The 21,044-nt window shown below is 35.4% G+C and overlaps 2 protein-coding genes across 3 annotated transcripts; one reads left to right on the top strand and one right to left on the bottom strand.

Annotated features, from left to right (window-relative positions):
- LOC105155940 (tobamovirus multiplication protein 2A) lies at window positions 2,446-11,976 on the top strand. Of its 2 annotated transcripts, none has more exons than XM_011071923.2 (7): window positions 2,446-2,594; window positions 2,993-3,299; window positions 4,675-4,774; window positions 5,210-5,290; window positions 5,366-5,470; window positions 5,996-6,208; window positions 11,640-11,976. In XM_011071923.2, the coding sequence occupies exons 2-7, from the start codon at window positions 3,061-3,063 to the stop codon at window positions 11,745-11,747; spliced, it is 846 nt and encodes a 281-aa protein (XP_011070225.1). In that variant the 5' UTR covers window positions 2,446-2,594; window positions 2,993-3,060; the 3' UTR covers window positions 11,748-11,976. The 2 variants fall into 2 exon arrangements, with proteins under 2 accessions (XP_011070225.1, XP_011070226.1); XM_011071924.2 differs by lacking the exon at window positions 2,446-2,594 and adding an exon at window positions 2,622-2,744.
- Window positions 13,660-19,968, bottom strand: LOC105155939 (phosphoacetylglucosamine mutase). The gene is made up of 9 exons (XM_011071922.2): window positions 19,812-19,968; window positions 19,480-19,742; window positions 19,029-19,148; window positions 18,556-18,698; window positions 18,218-18,460; window positions 17,175-17,590; window positions 16,916-17,091; window positions 15,276-15,372; window positions 13,660-13,831 (listed from the first exon to the last, which is right to left on the bottom strand). The coding sequence occupies exons 1-9, from the start codon at window positions 19,870-19,872 to the stop codon at window positions 13,677-13,679; spliced, it is 1,674 nt and encodes a 557-aa protein (XP_011070224.1). The 5' UTR covers window positions 19,873-19,968; the 3' UTR covers window positions 13,660-13,676.

Genomic DNA, 21,044 nt, shown 5'->3' with positions numbered 1-21,044 from the left:
AAAGGGATACCCGCTCCAAGGGTAGGGTTTCCCTCACCTCTTGGCAGAATCTTAGAACTTGTTTGGTTGTATTTTCAATGAGATTTTTTTCACTTTTCACTATTTGGGTAGGTGAGAATTTGTTTGGTCAAGCCATTTTTAGTGAGAATGCATTCCCATTTTAATTCTCAATTTTAAATTTATATAGGTCACATGAGCTTGTCATAGTTCTCTTTCTGTCACATCAAAAATACATATACATATATTCAACATTCTCGCACCTATATACCTATATTCAACATTCTCGTACCTATATACCTATATTTGGAAACAACTAATCGAAACATTTTCTCAGTTTTCGCCTAAAAACCAATAAAGCATTTCTACACATTTTCAATTGTTGAAAACTGAAAATGAAAACACAACCAAACGGGTTCTTATCTTTTCTTTCCAGAGAGAGTGTTGGATCTCGAGGGCTCCTGCGTTGCTGCTTCCTTGCTGATTGTCTCAACAGGTACATGACGTCCTATTGGAGAACAATAAGAATATGTCCGTTGGTTATTCAATCGCTTGGTGTTTCGCTTTTTCCTTGCTAGGATAATTGTCTTACTCCATTTGCTTAGGAGCCTCGGTTGGTTGAGTTGATGGTTTTTATAATAAACTATTAAAACTGCTCAACAAAGAGTGGGCTGGCGCAGTAGGTAGAACTATTGGGTTAAGAGCTAGAGTGGGGGCATTGAAACCTCCTAGTGCCTCTGGTGGACGTGGAATAATAGTATTATCACCCCCCCATTATCTAAACTTGCCATTTCTCACGTCCAAGTTCAAGTGTTTCCATAGATAATGCCAATGATAAATTTAACTGCACCCTAAAGGTTGAAGGATCTTTAAGAAAATTTGAAGGTTAACTGGGGACTAACCTGCAAAACAGAAGTTAGCACTCTGGTGCTTAAGTCATTAATGATCTTAACTGAATAAATGAAGGAAAAACTTGAAGTGATGTGAGAACAATGGTTTTCTGAAAGGATGTGAGAACAGGGGTTGAATACGATGATAAAATGATACGATTCATGTGGAGTGCAAAAATTAAGTTGAACATAGTCAAAAAACCAAAAGAGAGTGAGAATTGGAGTGTGATAGTAGATGTTACCAAAATGACTGCAATCTATCTCATTTTATAAACTTTCGTAAAGCAAGATCTTGAAAGGTGGTTAGGGTGAATCAGCATCATTAGATATCTACATGTGTTAGCTAAATAATAAAAGAAGTAGTTCATGATTTGGACTTATCTAAATGAAGATATGACTTTTTGACTGAAACTTGCCCCATCTAACTTAGAACCCGGGAAAATGTTACTTGTTATTTAAAGAGTTAATTCCTGCTAAATTACTTGGAGTTAGTTGGAGATTTTCTTGTATGACGTGTCCTAAGGTGTCAACGACTTGTGTAATGTATTGTCCTTATATGCTGACTCTTTTTGCTGTATTGGGCTCGTTTTGTGCTTGCCAGGTTAGTGAGGATGAAACAAGTAATGGATTTACTACCTTGGTCATGGGTTTTCAGGACTGCTAGGTGGGGGCCCACTCCTTATCTTTGGATTCTTGAGGAATCATGTTTAAGGGGGTGTCAATATTTATTAAGTATGCATTACACATAATGCATAAGTTGAATTCATAAAAGAATAATTCTTCAACTAATATCATATCGGAAAAACCTAATATAGAATGAGTCACAAGGTGCCAATGATTCGCTTATTGATTACATGTTCTTATACAATTGCACACACTACCATCATCCACTAGTGTCGAACCCACCATCCCTTGGCACCTAGGCTCTTTACTTCCCTCACGACTCCTACTTTGGCCAACTCCATTGCCCCGTGCCATGCATTATACTCTCAACCACAACTAGGCCTCCCTTTCGGAAGAAGTTTCTTGTTAGGAGTGGTTTTGTGCGTGTACATGGTCTACAGGTTAAATGCACAAGCCCTTCTATAAATGTTATAATAAGTAAAAAATTCACTTAAAGAAGTAGACAACGCCGCCCCTTAAATTTTTAAAAAAGGGGCATATAATTCATAAATATAGGAGGCAATGAGCTTTTCTTCGACAGTTCAGGTTAGGAGAACATTATCCTCTTTTTATTTAAGAAAGTTTTGTACGTATTATTATTTTCACATATAAGTATTATTATTTTCACATAAGGTAAATTACAATTAACCCATTTATCTATATATACATGGAAAGGGCCAACATCGTGTGAGTAAATAAAGAAGAAAAAAATGGACAACTTTTTACAGTGAGATAATGGTGATTTGACACCAACAAAGTCATTTTCTTTTTCGGTATCTAGGGATCATTTCAGCTATTGTTTTAGAGTTTATGGGACAGTGTCTATTGACCATGTAATAATGGGACCAAATAGAAAATAACACAAAGTTGTGGAAGAGAGAGATGATATATGCTAGAAAAGAAAGTGCCATCTGTCGAGGATGTCGACAGCACAAAAGCCATTTTGACCCTGTTGCTTTACATCGCTCATCCTTCATTACAATTCCTCTCTCTCTCTCGGTCTCTCCTGTGGTTCTTTGATCTACAATTACGAGCTATTATTCTGTAAGCTTTCTCATAATTCTTTATCGGCTCAAATACAATGCCGTATTTAAGTTTCCCCTTGATCTTGTTCCCTTCTGTTACTATTTAAGGTTTATTGCCGCCTGATTTCACCTTGCTGATGCGGAATTCGCATCCATTGTCTCTTTATTTGTGGGTATTATGGTTCAGCATCCTTTTCTTTTCTGTGGTTATATTTATTGATGTACCGTCTCTAGTTTCGTTATTAATTTGAGTGGAAGAAAGTATTGCAAAGAGATATAGTATGAATAATTATAATAACCTGTTGGAAACGGCGGTTTGTTCTATCCTTCTCTTTGTTTTGTTTGGGCCAGTGATCTCTTTTCTGTATGCTTTTCGAGCAATTTATGAAGATATTAATTTCGGGGGTTTCTTTGCAGGAAACAGAGGTGTTAAGTTGATTGAAGAGTGTGTATAAGGGAAATTTTTGTTGTATTTATTATAGAGAATGGCGTGTAGGGGATTCTGGGAGTGCCTGTTGAAGCTTTTGAATTTCTTGCTAATTCTTGTGGGTTTGGCGATGATTGGGTATGGTGTATACCTCTTTGTGGGGTATAAGAATGCTGCTTCAACTGATGATGATGTCCCAATTTCCCCAACAAGTGAGCAGTTTGTACAGCTTGGTCGGCCTATGCTATTAGGAGTGTCTTTGGCTGATAACATTTTTGACAAACTCCCCAAGGCATGGTATGAAGAAAAATGTCTCAACTTTAGTATAACTTAGTGTCGTCATGATTCATTTCATAAGCATTTGGATGTATTTCAGAGTATTAGAGTCTGAAAAAGTGTGTTTTCTGCTATAGCATTCATTACTCTCTGAGAAAATGCATATGGAAGAACCCTTAATTAATTTGGATTTTGCATGTGTCAGAAAGTGAAAAACCTAAGAAAGGCTTAATCAAGTTCAGATTGATGCTTGATATTGTTTTATTTGTCAGTTGATTTCTCTGCAAATATAGTTATCGTGATAGAGCTTTCTTTCAATAGTTTTAAGAAAAGGTATTTCTATGTTTATGTATGTATGTGGATTTTACAATTTTTTTATTTTACTGTAATGTGTCCATCTAGAATTGCATAACGGTTTTCTTTTCTTTTCTTTTTTTTTAAATGCATACACCTAGGTACAACACCTAGAATAGCGTAATGGTTATAGCTGTTATTTTCATGCATTAGTATACATATCCATTCACAATATTTCATTTATATTTGTCCTTAATGTGTACTGCTCCAATTTTTACCATGAGCTACCTTATGCTGGTTGATTTTGTTGTATCTTTTTCAATGATTTTCATGGGGATCTGATCGTTCCCTTGCTCTGGACGGGTATGGTTTGCCAGAATCATTGTAAATTTTTCTTCAATTTGTTGGGCTTTAGGACCGGTTTGGGTCTTGAATTCCACATGAGGAATGTGCATTCAAAATTATTTTCAACTTTTCATTGTTAAAGGTAGAAAATTTTGAAGCCATAGGAAGGAAAATTATAGTTGATGTAGTTTGTTAGGTATTTGCTTTCCTTTCTCTTCCACTCTTCTATCCAAATCCAAGGATGTGATTTGTTTTAATCTTAAGTAATTATTAATAGTATTATCTTAGCTAATGCACATGACAAGATGTGTTGGGTGCCTTTTCCAGTGTTTCCGATGCAAGTCTTTGTTTAGATGAAAACTACTTTTTCTTTTTCTACCTTTGGCATTTGAACTAATGTGCCTTTTCTGGGGTGGAGTGGGGGGGGAGGCTCTTGTTTATGGCTTTCCTGCTCCTTTCAATTGGCTGTGGTGGCATATTTATACTTGTGAACTGGCTCTGCCGGATAGTTATCATAGAGTGTGAATAAGCCAAACCTTTTGATCACGTATCATATTTTAGTTGCAAATATGTCTGTTCTGTTTTACCTACTCAATATATTGACTGTTTCGAAGTTCTGTTGGTGTGAGTGGTTAAATTTTTCTTTTATTATCTGATGGATATCTTGGCCAAGAACGATGAAGTTGCATACATCTGTCTCTTAGTTGATAATATTTTCCTTGGATTATTATGTTGACCTCACATGTGATAATTGCAGGTTTATTTATCTTTTCACCGGAATTGGTGCAGTTATTCTCTTCATTGCTTGTTGTGGTTGCATTGGAACAGCTACACGGAATGGCTGCTGCCTCACTTGTGTGTCCTTTCTGATAATCAATTACTTCAATATTTGCTACATTACCATGTTCCTTTTTATAGGTCTGAATTGGTACTTAAAGTGCTGGTATAACAGGTTAACAGGGAAATTGGTCTCATGTTGAAATGTTTACTGCTATTAGCCTAAAGCTTTTGCATTAGTTGGCAAATTGTTAAGGTTGTCAAGTTTTGGAATGCAATTATACCTTAATAACGGATACTTTGATCTGTACCTGGCGCTCCTAGCTTGAGTAGGTTAATATTAAGAGACTGCACTTTGATCATTGTTGAGAAAAATACTACTCTGAGAATACTTAGTATTATTTGTCTCTGTTGTACATTTGCATTAGAATTTAGGTGTATAACTTTCTGTAAGATTGTGACATTGTGCATATTTCTTCATTATGAGGATCGTTGGGTTCCTTAAGATAATAAAGTATTCAGTACTGGTGATCCTGTTGATTTTGGTAGAGCTGGGATTGGCTGCTTTTATCTTTTTCGACAAAAGCTGGAAAGAGGTTAGTTGGACTGTGCTTGCTATCTTTTGTCGCAGAGCTACAATATGCTAATCTGATGGCAAAAAAAATGAACAGGAAATTCCAAATGACAAAACTGGAAATTTTGATATGATGTATGAATTTCTGGAGAAACACTGGAAAATTATCAAATGGGTTGCTCTTGGAGCTGTCATACTAGAGGTAAGGCTACTGAGAATTTTCTTAAAACCTATACATACATGTGCAGAATGTATAGAAAGCCTGTGTGACTAATCGTTTTTTATATTTTTTCCGCCTTTCTTTTTCTGTTAAAGATGTCTGTTTCAGTTATGGCCTATGAGCAATAAAGGAGTGCTTGCCAGATAAACCAAAAGATAGCAATACATATGTGTTAATTATCTAAGAATTCCACCATTGGTTTGAAGGAAAAATGCCTTCTTAAGACCAGTTTCTGCTATTGAATGCAATTATGCATCTATCCCACTAGCTTCAGGGTCATATCCGGATACTAGTCTAGTGACAACCATACCTTGCTATTATGTTGTCTTCTGCACTTACAGGCAATATTTCTTTGCTTAATGGAGCCTCTACATATTGAATGTTGGTGTTTTCTGGTCCTGATATCACGAATGAGACTTTCACCTCAATTAGTCAACTTGTAGGTCATTAAATCTCAGATGAAAATTTCAATTTATGAGTTGCTTATTAACTTCCTATGAATTGCAGGCCGTTATATTTTTGTTGGCACTTATCGTAAGGGCTGCAAATCGACCAGCAGACTATGATAGTGATGAAGAATATATAGGTGGTCCCAGGCAACAGATCCGGCAGCCTTTGATAAATAGACAACCTGTTCCAGCCACGGGTGTTCCTGTTGCTGGCACCCTCGATCAGCGTCCAAGTAGGAATGATGCTTGGAGTACACGTATGAGGGAAAAGGTGAAAGATGTCTTATTCATTGTTTTGGTCTTGCTCATACATTTCCCCCCTTTGAGAAATGCAATCTCTTTTATTTTTGTTTTCTTTAACTTCAAATTACATTGTACTTTTTCTTTTTAGGTGTTGCATGATTTTGCATTAGCTAATAGGTCATGCTAATCGATAATATAAGTTATAATGCTAAGAATGATCAATATGTTTAGCTCCTTTGATGCAGGAGAAATCAAGAAGCCTTGTAAAGCTCATTAAGAATGATAAGTTTTGGTCCTCGTTTGTATTCCTATTTGCTGATAGGATAACTAGCTTAAGTTTAATTGGCTACTTCTGGTAATTATGCCTTGTTTAAGATTGTCTTTGGTGAAGCTTATTCTGTTTTTGCTTGGGTAAGTGCTTGTTGTAAAAAGTAAAAACACCTTATCAGATATTTGAGGGATTCTAACATATTAGAAGGTTCTTGGGAGGGGAAGAATCTTAAAATATGATGTTTGTGACTTTATAAATTCTTAAAGAAAAAAAAATTGGGATATTTTTAACTTCTCTAGAAGATCTTAGAAGGTCCTTATGTTGACCCAAGTAAATGACAATTTATCCTCAATAGATTAAGTTCGTACTCATTCTTTCCACTGATTCTGGGTATAATGTAGGATAATGAAACTGAGCAAAGTTATTCTTCAAGATACATGTTTGTAACGTGGTCTAAGAAAAGAACTGTCTTGAGTGCGAGTGATATTAGTATGTCCCATGAGGCTTCTTTTGGATTCACATTTATTTTTCATTTTGTTCTCATGCAACTGCCACATAGTAAAAAAAACTAATTTGAAGAAAACACTCTGTAAATTCCCTCTTTCATGCGTTCATTTTGACTTGAAAGAGAGTTTTATGTGGTGGGTCAAAGAAAAGCAAAAGAGATTTTTGTGCCTTCAAAAGTATTGGTTGAGAGTTGGTGGTAGTATTGTAACTTTAAATGAGAGGGTACCTTCGAGGGTGAAGAATCACCTTTAGGAAATCTATACATATCTAGTGATGTACCAAAAAGGAGTAGGAACAAATAATATTGACACAAAGCATTTTGATTTCTCAACATATGCAAGAATCCTTATACTTTTAAGATTAAGTTAAATATAGGGTACCTTAAATCAATAAATACATCAAATATTTTATCCTGGATGAGTGCGTTCTTATTGCAAACCTTACTGCTTATATACAAGAAAAGAGCGCTTCCTTTGTCCCACCTCGAATGCTCCATTTTAACTCAGTTAGGTGAGAATTGGAAAACTGAAAATTTTGTGTGGTTGAGAGCTACTAATGTGATAAAATTACTTTAAGTGACAAGGTATTTCTAAAGTTATACCTGATTAGTTTTAGGAAATGGAGTCTTGTTTCATGACAGGGAAAAGAAAATAGCAGAAACAAATTGGGAATGGATGAACTGTTCATTTCCATAACCAAGAGATGAATAAACCGAAGTGTTTTATCGACTACAAGCCCAGTGATGTCATGGACCAGTGGCCTATTTTAGTCTTAAAATGAAAGACCACAGTTTGTGCCCTCTTATGTCATCCTAAACCATACTTGTCTGTTAAGGTGCTTGTCTACGCCCTGCACATGGCAAGGTGCAAGCTTGGCACCTCTTTAAAGTCAAGGACTCAATCCACCCATTGCCATTGGATTAGAGATGGATGGGTGGTAAAAACCATCTGCCCCTATATGATCCTATAACCATCAGACGTGGAATATCCCAAGCCATGTCCATTTGCTGTGCCTTGGGCTTTTTCTTGAAGCCCAAACTACATGCTCATTGAACAAATGTGTATTTGTTCTGTTAAATAAAAATGTGGCTAATATAACATGTTTCTTTCAAACAAAAATCATCAGTATTCTAAAAATAAAGATGCAGTTATACAAAAGAAAACAGAGGGCTCTTCTGCATAAGCCTGCTTACATCCTGCCGGCTTTCCTCTCTTCTCCTTTCCTTGCTTTCATTCTTCTTTTCTCCATCTTTCTTTTCTTTGCGTAGTTTCTTTCTCTACTTTTTTGGTCCCTCTAGCACCACTCACAAAGAGAACCAGAAAGTCGATTCTCTCCTTTTTAGTTGAATTTATAAGAATTTGCTGAAATTTCCAAATACAAGCTGCAGTTAAATGAAATGAATGAATTTTGTAGTTAATGGCACATTTGTGCTTTTATATAATGATTCCAAAATTATGAAACTTTCTGAGTTTTAAATATGATTTACTGAACATTTCAGAATTTTTCTTCAGGTTTGCAGAAGCTATGGATTTGTTAAATGCTAAATTATTAGGTTCAGACTTCTGAAGAAAATTGCTACACAAAATGTAGATATACATGAAAAAATTATTTTTCTATAACTAGTTCTGGAATGATGGATTTTAAAGTTAATATAATATTTTCAATTTCTGAAATGTTCTGCAGATTTATATTAATGCAGTAACTCTTTAAGTGCTGAAAATATTAGAATTTGATGAAATTTGCTATAACTAAGTGAAACCTGGTTTGGAAAATCAAGTATTTCCTGCCTCTTCCACAAGGACTGAACTTCACCTTATACCTTGCACCTCTCCCATGAAACCTGGAGTGTTGACGCACCTTGGGATTAAAGTGTGTCTTAAGCCATTCAATCCCTTTGTGCCATTCAACTGAGTTTCACTACTTTCTTTATAAGACAGCATAGTTGGATTTCTCTTATGGTATCACAACTACTCAATCCTCTTTCCTCTTGCGTTGAATCACTCTTCATGTATGGTCAATGGTGGATAAGCCCCAAACTTAGAGGACAAGAACCACATGCTGTAGGCATGATAGGAACTCATATGCAGGGTCTGGCAGTTGTAGCAAGCTGTTGAAGGTGTGCTCGCTTGCTCTGTTCTTGTTTTCAGGCTCTGAGATGCAGGCTAAGAAATAGTTATGGCTACTTAAGTTTCCCAGTGAAACTTTTCATTTGATCTTTGATTTTCACAATAAGAAAAACCCACTCAATTATGATCAACATTTTTATGGACTTCTATGACAGACTTTGTATCCCAACCAATGGCAGAGGTGTCAATTTAGGTGGAATGGGTTTGATGTTCAGGTGTAAATGTTGATAATTCAGGATCACTACGCATATCTACCCATTTACCTGCTTACTAAATGGCTTTTAATAGGTTAGGCCCACCCAAATTTTGAGAGCTTATAAATGCCTTTCTTTATGCTCTTTCCTTTTTCTATCTTTCTTAAATTCTGCAGGCATAAACATAGCATTTCGATATAGTTCAATGTATATGGGATTGCACCTTTGTATGTCTTCCCATTAAAACCACCTCAGCATTTTCCTTCTTATTTTGCGGCCATTATTTTACTATAACCACAGTCAACAAATGTTTATTACCATATAGCATGTATTGGTTTATACTTCGTTTAATTTGTGAGTTTTCTATTGCTCATTGTTTGTTATTCTTTCATGCATTTTGGGTTCTAAGATTGTTAGAGATAATACACAGGGATTCCTTACCGTTTGCGTAATTACATGAACATCCCATACAATTTGCAAAATTATTTTAAGAATCCCTATGTTTGCTGGCCAAAAGACGTCATTGAAACGAGTGAATGTCATTTTCGCCCTATGGATAAACAACTCAAAGCAAAGGATACTTTTCATGGACAGGGAAGAAATTTATGTTTTTTATTTTTCGTCCATTATATTTTGACTTAATTAAGTTATATAATTTAATCATAGGTAATTTACTCTGTTAGTTACTAGCTGTTTAGTATTTAGTTTGTTAAGATTACAACTATTTTTTCAGTATATGCAAATAATTTATTGAGAATGAAAGAAATGAAGGAAGAAGAGAGAAATAGGAAAAGTAGTAAAAACTTGCAGAAGTTTTTACGTTTTCAATTTTCCGTCAATTATGTTCGAACTTAAAATCATACTTAAGTTATTTTGTTAGTTACTAATATTTAGTATTTAATTAGTTAAAAATTGCTCCCTTCCTCATTAAATAGGAACTACAATTATTCCTTACCAACTACAAATAGGAATGGATATATGTCTGTGCATTTACCTAACTAGAATTAAATAGTTACATGTTTTGTTTGAGGCACTTATTTATGTCCTCTTAATATGTTGGTCACAAGCTCTGTAGGCTGATTTGTGTTCTAATCAATATATAAGCTCGTAAAGAAGTTGTAGTGCTATTGACTGCATGATCTTAACATATTCGGCTTGGGTTAAGTAAGTAAATGTCCCAAGTTTTTAAATGTGATAGACATTTTAGTGTATTTCCAAGGTTGCGTCCAGAAATAGTTCATGGAACAGAGAAGATTGAGTTAGTTAGATCACGTAAATAGCTTCTTTGAAAAATGAATCAGCTGCATAAGAAACGTGGGACAGAGAAATATTAGGAAGCTTTACAGGAATCTGCCGAGTCCTGAATTCCACTAATCTTATAATAGAAATCGAGAACTCTTAACGGATGTGGTTGACAAGCATGTCAAGATGTGACTTCATGTTTTTTGTGATTGATAAGTTTGGTTCCTTTATAATGGCATGCAGCAGGTACTGTCTTCTATTTCAAGTAGAAAGTTTCTGGTAATGGTTTAACTAACTCATTAATGTTAATTTTGTCTTTTCCAATACTTGGACAACATAGGTTTCTTGCTTCTATCTCTCCTTTGGTCTTTTAGCCGCTAGATTTTGAAAGTTCTAGGTTAATATGCCACTTTGAGTTCCCTTTGACATCAAGTACCTAGAATTATGAGGCACAAGAAGAGTTTCTTCTTCTACTTCTGGATCCGATAAACAAAAACAGGCCAAGGAAAAAAAGTAAGTTACCAGAATGAGCCTCAACTGTTAATAGCTTATGCGTGAGGAACATAAAATGCTAGTGAGAGAAAGAAGAATGATTTGCCATTTCTATTAAGTGATTTGTTTGAATTCTCATTAATTTAAAAGATGAAAAGGTAAAATTCTTAACTTTCATCATTGTAACCTGTATCCCTTCAACTTGAGTGAGGGGCAAAGTTGAGATATAGTTTAGGAAAACAGATTATGTCGAGGTTGTATTTGATTGTGTTACTTTCCTCTTTTAGTCATTTAATTCCTGAAATAAGAAATTGGTTGTTGTCTGGGTTCTCAGTAAAGTGACTCATGTACCCAAGTTGTCAGCTCCGTGTTTGATACCATATTGTGCATAATGCTTTGTGCTTTGATGTTCATAACTTGTAATCCGTAGCCCCTTTTTGGAGCCTGGAAAACTTCTTAAGCCTAATAATTTCATCCTTCTGTAATTACTCGGGCTACTTTTATATGGAATACTGTGATTTACTCAAATCATTTTAATTGTATTGAAAATTTGGATTCTGCTGTTGACACTATTAGTAGATAATTACTTCCACATGTGAAGTGACCAATTCAATGTTTGTCTAACAGTACGGGCTGGACACGTCGGAATTTACATACAACCCTAATGAGTCAAACAGGTACCCGCAAGCTGCTACACAACCACAGGAGGAAAGAAGTCGCTGCATTATAATGTGATTGTCTCTTTGGTTTTGCACAAACTGAAATTGTACTTCTGAATCTGCTTGTAATTGACTGGTCTGAGGTCTTTGTATCTTGAAAGAGTATTTAATTGTGTATTTTCTGGTCAAAATCCCCCGTCAGTATTGCCTCTTGATCTGTCGTATCTAAATTGAAGTAGAGAGATTTTCTCTTTCGTGTGATTGTTTCTTTATGCTGTTGCCAGTTATTTTGTTGTTGGCATACTTATGTGTTTTATGATCTTAGTCCGCGATCATAGTATCGATGCTGCACCAAGTGTTCATTCTGGCTTGTCAGCTTTGTCGTCAGTTTCACTGTACATTGACTTTGCTCACTTGTTTTTAGTGAACGTGCAAATGTTTGATATTTTTTGCCATTGCTGAAGCATGAAGGTGAGCTAGTTTGATTATAAAAGTTTCACAATTTGCTTTATGTCTTGATTGTTCAGTTTAGGGTAGCTGCCACTAATGATTTTTAGGTTTATATGAGAAGCCTTCTGGTCAATTTTTAATATGAATATAAGGAAATATCGTATAATACATTACATGCAGTTAGTAATTAGAATATTTTGGTTCATAACTTGTAAAAGTTGTGAGGCATGATGCATTGACACAGGTATGGCAACACGGAAATGACCCAACATGGATATAGTGATAGAAAATTTCGAAAATTAGGATACGATAAGGTATTGATGCAGTTATATAGTTGTATTTTCTATTATACATATATTCCTACTTTTTATAAATCTAAAATATGTAATATGTGAAGTTTGAGGCGAGTTTGGTGGTTGTATTAATACCTAGATTTGGTATGAAAGTGGGGTTGTTTTTGGTAGTATTTGTTTTCAAGTGAACATCTCCCCAGATTTGTTTATCATGCTTACCACCAGAAACACATACATCAATAATGTATATGGTAAATAATATCGACACCTTTTGAATTTATGTTTAATTACATGAATATTTTCTATTATTTGTAAAATTATTAATACACTTCTTGGAATTGTAATTGCAATTAACATTAACACCGTCTCTGAGACAAAAAACTGAAAGAAACAACCCTTGAAATAAATCACGTTGCCACCTTTCAGGGAGTGTAGTTGCAATTTTTACAAAAGGGAGGAAGTGTTAGTGTAATTAAACCTAATATTAATAAGTGTCAAAGTAGTTACCCTACTGGCTATTGGTGTCCAAAATTTTAAACTTTTCCATCTTCAACCATAACAGTGGCATCAATCAAACTTCACAAAACACAAAAGACGAGGAAAAGAAGAAATAAATGAGATGATGAATGTCTGTCTTCATTATATTTTCTGTTTCCTGAACACATCGATGAGTAACTCTGTAACATAGGAGGTTATTCTCCTGTACTGATGGCACATTCTGCAATAGCACCAAGCATCAACAACAGTTTTCTGTTCTTCAGCCATTTCATTTGAGGCGTCAGGGCGTTCCCAAGAATTCTGAAAACTCCCAAGCACGATTACGGCACTGACCAAACTGCGAGAGTGCACTCCTGTAAAACAATATAGACTCCCCTCAAGCTCAATGGCTCAGCAGCGAGTATAGTGAGCCTAGAGACTCACCAGCTTGTGAGTGTTAGCACACCAATATAAGAGCGACTATGAAGAGAATCAATATCAAACAACATTAGCCATTTGTCAATATGAATTCTTTGCTTGAAGGGCCATTATCATGCAAGCAGTTGCCAATTCAAACACCATCCAGATAGCGAGAACATAAACAGTCGTTCCCAAGCCTTAAAGTTAATGGGCAGACAACAACTCACGACTTTTCAAAACTAGTTTGAAGGTCTGTGACCATCTTTATGAGCTCGTTATGAATCCGCAAGTCATGGGATTAAGTCTAACAATGTCTTCATTTCTTCACCATTCTAATTCTAGGTATGAAACTTTGTAAGGACTTATTAGCTACTGCTGAAACCAAGGTATTGATCTACAAGCCTCATTACAGAACGAGCTAGATTGTCTGCTGCTTCTTGGGTTGATGCTTCAGCATACACTCTTACAACGTCCTCTGTTCCTGAAGGGCGAATAAAGCATCTTCCTTGGGGATATTTAGCTGACAGAAAAGAGTCAAATGAGAGACATTTTTTAACCACAATGTAAACACCCTCAGATACCAGCAAAGATGCATATATTATAGCTTATAAAATGTTTAATATGTAAAGCCATCATACTTCTGGGAAAACAACGAAGGCTTGAACGACATGCCAGCAAAAGTAGAGAAATGTCCTTACAACTTGCAAATCACAGTAACTATCACAGATTTAGCATTTGCTCGAGTCTTGACCATTTTGCCATGTGATTTACAGTATCTTTGTTACAGCCTCCAACCAGGATAAGGATTTTTCGAGGAGCCAGGCCTTGCAAGCACTAGAACAGGAAAGAACAAGTTTTTTTTTGCATCCCAAAAGTCGTCACATCACTTTTACGCAAAATATCCAAAATTGTGATGGAGGGATGGAAATTCATTACGTTGATTTACCTCTCTCTCAACCAAAAGACAATAGAAAAAATTAGGGGGTTATTTAGAATGGTCTGATATGCTTTAGAATATATGCATTATAACAATGTCGATATATTACTCTTCACTTGCAACTTCTCATCTTAAATTTGAATAAACATCTAGGACACTAAACAACATAACTTTGAAGTAAATGCAAAACAAAAACTCTTGCAATATCATTATTATTAAAGCACATGCTCTTCTTATTAGTAACATATCCCATATTTATCTATTTTGGTAAATCAACTTATATTCTTTATTTTTCAAATACAATTCAGCATAAATGATAAACAGACACTTACAGTGTCTTCTCTATCTTATATATAAACATGACAATTATGTCAGGGAATTCTGGTTTAAATCAGAGTTTCAAATGGCCTAGCAATAAAAAGAAAAGTATGATTATTGATCAGAAATGGAGGCACTATTAATTACATTGATCAAAGGCAAGTTGCAGTGGGTTCAAGGTGAAATACACAATTCCTGTGATGGTGATTGTAATAGATGGCAGTAACTCATCAGAACTGCACTTCCTATCTTCTTTTGAGGTTGACTTAACATTCATAAGGGGTCAGAATTCTTTTTGTGCAGTTTAGAGTGACTAAGCCACAAGGCAGTTACCTGATGGTAGGAAACGGTTTCAGCAAATTTAACCCATCTAAGTTTAAATTTAGTGAATGAAACTGGCAATACTCATGTCAGTTGTCTGATGTATTTTCATGTGTGCAAGTAATGAAAATAATAAGAAATTCCTATTAACTTAATAATAACTACATTTGCAAACAATAGGTCACCTAGTACACATGTAGAGTTGTCTTTATGCCCTTCGCATCAAAATTCACCTTTTACCATAGTCGTATAAGTTGATCAGGGAACCATAATAATTTCACAATTAAACTATATTCCTACGTACACTAGCAAAAAGAAAAAATGCTTCCACAAACTGATGTTGGTAACTTGGTATGGGGAGTCTGTATATGTCACAAAACGCGTTTACCTGTTTCGGTGTCAATGGCTTCTTGAATACCAACAGGTCTAACAACTGTAGTCTCTGCATTTATAGTAATAATAGCAGTCCTGTCAACAACCTTTACCTGAAGAAGTGAAGAAGAATGTTAATTATTTAATATTTCTTGGGTGGGAAACCTAGTACTTTCTGAATAGCTTGACAAACAGGCTTTTTACTGTTAGACAAAGCAATAACACCACCCTTAATTTTTACAAGGTTTAGAAACACATAAACTTTGCTCTTTCAATTGAACTTAAAAATAAGATTCACAAGAAAGACGCCTACTGGAATAGTGAAAGCAATTGATTGGTTTGGCTGAACCCATAGAAAGCAATTGATTGGGTTTGGCTAACCTGTAACTCCTTCACCAACCTAACTTACAAATCTTAACCATGTGTGTATCTAGGCCACTTGGGTGTGACTGATCAAAACCTGAAACCAGAAACCTCATACTAAAAGGGCATGTTTGGTTCATGTGATTATGCTTGATAGAATTGTGTATCATGATTCATGCCTAATCACAAGTTTGGTTCATAATATTAGAACCCGGTATTATATTTGTTGTGTATCTACTATATATATTAATTTATACTCCACTTTTAATTAAATTCTTCACTTATTAAAAAAAATTAAATGAAAAATAATTTGGTAATGATTCAATGAGCAAAATACTAAAATACATTGAGAATTATATAATTTTTCAAGGTATGAGGGCATTTTTGTCCAACCAAGGGGGTAAAGTGTATTTTACCCTTAATTTAGAGGGGTAAATGCTACATCAAGAATAGTTCAAGGGGGCAAAGTGTATTTTACCCTTAATTACACAACCAGCAGCTATGCTCAAATTGCTCGCATATCATACTAACAAGGACAGTCAACTGTTGCTTAAAAATGGATTAGAACCAAACACGGGTTTCTCTTTATGTTGGCATACTTCACAGCTTTTTAACACAGTAAACTTTCTATTTCTTTGTTGTGTCATGTCAGTTTTTGTATTGAGTGACTCATATTTGAGTTAGTTGATGAAATTATCTTGAGTGTTGCATGCCCTTGCCTTATGCTACCTTTAGAAAAAGGAAGGAGAGAAAGACAATGCTGGTGGTTGCCAATGGATATAGCTACATATGGAACTTGAAGTAAATGCTTCAACATGATATCCACAAGAGACCAGAGTAAATCAGAGTCATAATTGACCTACCAGCCCTATGGCTATGATTGATCCTTGGATCCTGGTCATAAAGAACACTATCAAATTTATTTTTCCTCACTTCAAATGATAGTAAATTGAGGTTAGTGTTTGTTTATTGTCCTCCTTTGGGCCAAAATCGAAATCCAAAAATAGCATAAGGGAAATCTCCCTTATTTGGAAGTAGAAAAGCTACAAGTCCACAGACCTAACTCAAGAAATCTGACCCTCAACAAACACCCAAATTTGAGCATAGGTCATGCCAACCCCATGACAATTATCAGATCAAATGGTATTGACATTTCCAACTGCCACAAGCTAAATACAGTAACAAACACAAGATTTCAGACTGTCCTGAGTGAATGCATCAGACAATTATGCATACATCATCTCGCTAAACCATCTAGAAAACTGTGAAACAAGTATCTAGAAACAAACTGACCTTAAGTTGTCTGCTAGGTAAATCTTGGTAAAGTTCATTCCATTTATGGATAGACCATCCCATATGTTGCAAGATAGCCTCCACTAAGAGCAACCCACTTAATGCATCTCCAACAGCCTGATTAATTAATTTACTGACAGCCAATAATCTTAAAGCAGCCTTATGTTGATCAGAACCTAGATATAAGCAACCAGTAAAAGTTCATTTACCAAAAGCAAGTAATACCACAAAAAATGAATAAAAGACAAACTTATTTAACCTTTTGATGTTGATGCAAGTTCATTGTTTCTAGTCTCCAACCAGGATAAAAATGCATCTGAAAATAAGATAGTTCCATGTCCATTTGCCTCAAAATAGATGCCAATATCATACTCAGCTGCTTTCTCATGCAGGTATTTGACTCCTGTTGGAGTCAAAACAACTTCCAGGCCCAACTGCTTCAGGTAATCAGTAGATGCTCCATTAGCATAAGCTGTCTGTACCACACCAAGAGAGGCTTGATAAGATTTATTTGCTTTTGCATCTTCAGGCCCATTAAGAATACCTAATTGCTCCTTGAGAAATAAAGCAAACAAAGACAATATCTTGTCCCCATCAACAAGGTCGATCTTGTTACTATTTGATAAAACAGAGAAATACACAAGCCGATCAGCATCTCCATCCAAACTGGCACACCTGAAACACTAGAATCATACAAGTTCACAGTTTCCAATCCTAATCAGAATTACAAGTGATCCGTGAAACAAAAATTTGTACGATTCTGCAAAGGTTACATACGCCAACTCCAAGTTGGTAATGGTATAAAAGATCGCAAGTCAGAAATTCCTTGGGCCACAGAGCAAAACCACAACTTAAATTAATATTTCCAATGATAACACGAGTGGAATAATTGAATCCCAACTATTTAGCAATCAGCAATAACAAAGTACTATACAGAGCATGTCATGCATTACCAACAACTTTGCAAATAAAAAAATGTAGATGCAAACGCATGATATAAAATAATGCAACAGAAGTGATTGGGGCAGTAACTTGACGTATGAAGCAGACATTTCTGAGACGGTTAGAGGATAATGACAACGTTTAAGAGAAAATTATGCAAAACAAAAAGCACTTGACGCAGGTGAAACAAAATATGCTATTATTTTCATAAAAAGATGTGTCTCCCACCACTTAGATTATCATACAATTATAGAAAATTGAAAATTATTATTCCAAATGCACTTTAGTGATTGAATCTTGGAAATTAATATAAGAGTCAATTTACAAAAGAAAATAGGAAACAGAAGGAAAATAACTCACCTTATACCAGCATCAGCAGGACCAAAACTTCGCGGAACAACCTTCTCTTTCTGCACATAATCAGCACCTACACCTTCATTAAGTACACCATCACCATAGTTACGAACATCAATTGTTAAATAACCCAACCTTGTCTTCAACTTTTCAAGCTTCTCTCCACCCACACCATCCGACCCATCCACTATAAGTTTATCAGTCACATTGTTCCTGCTATTTCTTTGGGGAATATAATCCAGTAAGTACCTGAAAATGTGTACCTCTAACAACTTTATTCTTCGTCAAAAGTCGTAAAAAAATTTAAAAAGTAAAACTTCTCTATGCCTACCAATGAAACTAACCTAAAAGATGCCAAAAGTTGGTCAAAATAATTGTTTTCAGAGGCTTCCACGCCCTTATTTTTTGCACGAACCATCCAGTGCAGTTGAGGAGTTGTCACAACTCCCATAACTCTGGCAGAGGCTCCCATAATTGCAGTTATTCCCTATGAAATGTTAATTAGCATTATTGCATCAGAACTTATTATACAAGATAACCTTATGTCTCATCCACAATATAATCATGCTCACCTAATGATCTAAGATATAAATTCCTGGTACTCGCAGTTAACACTATCTAAATGCACAAAAAGATAGGTAACTACACCTAACCTAAAAGAAGGAAATAAACAGACCCGAAGATTTACTGCAGTTAGAGAACCAATTACAAATTGAGGCAGGTTTCCAGTCGGCACATACTATCTACAAAGTACTACATGAAATATGAAGCATAGGAACAAAGATGATAAAAGTCAAAAGCAGTAAGAACATAATACTTGTTTAGCGGCATCCAGAAGGGACATCCCACTGGGCCTAGTGTCTCTTCCCAACAAAACTTCCGCTGCAGGGGCTCCTTCAAGTGTAATCTTTTCCTTCTTCACGAAATCATCTAGCAACTGTTTCAGTAAGCAACAGAAAGAAGACATAAGACAGACACATCAATCTGTCTCAGATGACTATGAATACTACAATCAATTGTCTAAACTATTTCCTATATCTAATGGAAAAGGGTACAGCTCCAAAATATCATCTTATGAAACTAACTTCTCCCAAGCCCAAATTATCCTGACTAAGACAGATACACAAATTAAACCAGGCATTTTGCACTGATATGAAGAGTTTCAATTTAACAAGCACCGATTCCAAAGAGAAGGACCAAAGATAGAAAATACTCCCTCAATCGTGCTTCAGTACTTCCTATTAAGCAGAAAACATACGTGTTCTTACCTGGAGAAGGGAATGGGAATCTGGGGCATTAGCAAGAGCGTCAGCAAAGGGTTCCCAGCTCTGAGTGAGCATTCCACCAGATGGGTCCGCCACTTTGACCCCATTATCAGATACCTTATTGTGGGAGGCGGTGATCATGAGCCCAATCACCGACCCAGTTTGGATCGACCTCAGCGCAGCCAGTATACCCACCCGGAACACCGTGGATTCCAGCAATGATGCGTCGGCTCTGAACCCCGCCGTTCCATATGAAAACTTCACCCCTGGCAGAACAATTTGAGTCAGAATGCTAAGAAATCTTAAAATACAGCAGAGATTAGCGATTGTTGTACCTGGAGGCGGGGGGAAGCGAGACGCAGACTGGATGAGTATCGATCGCTGTTGTTCGTTCATTCTCCGGCTTCACTGTTGCTTTGCTTTGGGAGAACAATACACAGCTTTTCTTGGCTATGTAATGAGGTGTTTTTCAATGTTTGCAAAATCTTTTATTGTTCATATTCGTTTTTTTTAGTATTTTGTTGTGTTTTGTGAAGATAAAAAGAAAAAAATAAAGATAAATAAGCGTGTTAGATACTATGTATATTTGGATTAGTTTTTTATGATAATTTAAAATAAGTATTGTGTATTTAATGTAGTGTTTTGGGAGACAAAAATTACTATTTATTGTCAATTCATAGTCAAATCATGTCTTTTTTATATATATTTATGTATATGTATGTGTATATATATATGTATATATTTATGCTAAAACAGTTTAAAACACCTAAATAGGGTGTTTCTGAATTATGTCAAATATTGGATATGTTTTGACTCGTCGGAAATAACTTGAAAATGAAAACAAACATAGTGTATGCTTTTCTAATAGTAATGTACTTTAAGCAATTTAAAAAAAAAATGTTAATAATAAAAGTTGTAAGCATTTGAAAATGTCTTTTAATTCTACCATTGTTCATTGAATGAGATTCTAAGGCATTCCATAAGTGGATTATAGAAAATCATGTTCATAAACAAAAGTCAAATTACAGTAGGTCAATTGAATAGAGATGCATTATTTAACTAAAAACATATATACTCTAACCCAAATAAAGGCTCATCTTAGATATGGTTCAAATCAATAATTTGTTATAAGGTATGATATTTAGAAGTCGTTTATCGTTCGATGTCTGGACTCGCGATATGCAGAACGAGTTTGGAGCCTGCATAAAGAAGTACGTGCAAGACTTGACTTTGAGTGAGCACTCTAACACTCAAATCAAATCTTTTGTAAAGTAGATATGAGATTTGGAATTAATTACCTTGGCCATCTTGAATGTTGGGGTTTTTATACTAAGGACCAGTTGTACACACAACACTGTATTATCAAGGTGATGTTGTTACATGTCCTTCATCTTACTTTCTGCTGACTTATGTACCTAGTGGGCTTACTTAAATCTTTATTTTTGTAGGCCCATATCACCCTCAAAATATTCTTGACCCAATTTAATTTGTTGGGCCTAATTTATTTTATCCACGTCAATTTTATGCTCTACTTTCTCTAAGAAAATATTGCATGGTAGAGCTACAAG

Source organism: Sesamum indicum, linkage group LG2, assembly GCF_000512975.1.
Source record: "Sesamum indicum cultivar Zhongzhi No. 13 linkage group LG2, S_indicum_v1.0, whole genome shotgun sequence".
In the NCBI taxonomy this organism is placed as follows: Eukaryota; Viridiplantae; Streptophyta; class Magnoliopsida; order Lamiales; family Pedaliaceae; genus Sesamum; species Sesamum indicum.
This window is presented reverse-complemented; position numbering and strand designations above follow the sequence as displayed.

Excerpts from the sequence above, each read along its gene's own strand:
- LOC105155940 (XM_011071923.2), top strand. The coding sequence starts at position 3,061 with ATGGCGTGTAGGGGATTCTGGGAGTGCCTGTTGAAGCTTTTGAATTTC. Across the intron at positions 5,291-5,365 it reads TCGACAAAAGCTGGAAAGAG|GAAATTCCAAATGACAAAAC; the intron begins GTTAGTTGGACT and ends AAAAATGAACAG. Across the intron at positions 5,471-5,995 it reads TTGGAGCTGTCATACTAGAG|GCCGTTATATTTTTGTTGGC; the intron begins GTAAGGCTACTG and ends TATGAATTGCAG.
- LOC105155939 (XM_011071922.2), bottom strand. The coding sequence starts at position 19,872 with ATGAACGAACAACAGCGATCGATACTCATCCAGTCTGCGTCTCGCTTC. Across the intron at positions 18,461-18,555 it reads CAACTTTTGGCATCTTTTAG|GTACTTACTGGATTATATTC; the intron begins GTTAGTTTCATT and ends ACACATTTTCAG. Across the intron at positions 17,092-17,174 it reads ACTTGCATCAACATCAAAAG|GTTCTGATCAACATAAGGCT; the intron begins GTTAAATAAGTT and ends GCTTATATCTAG.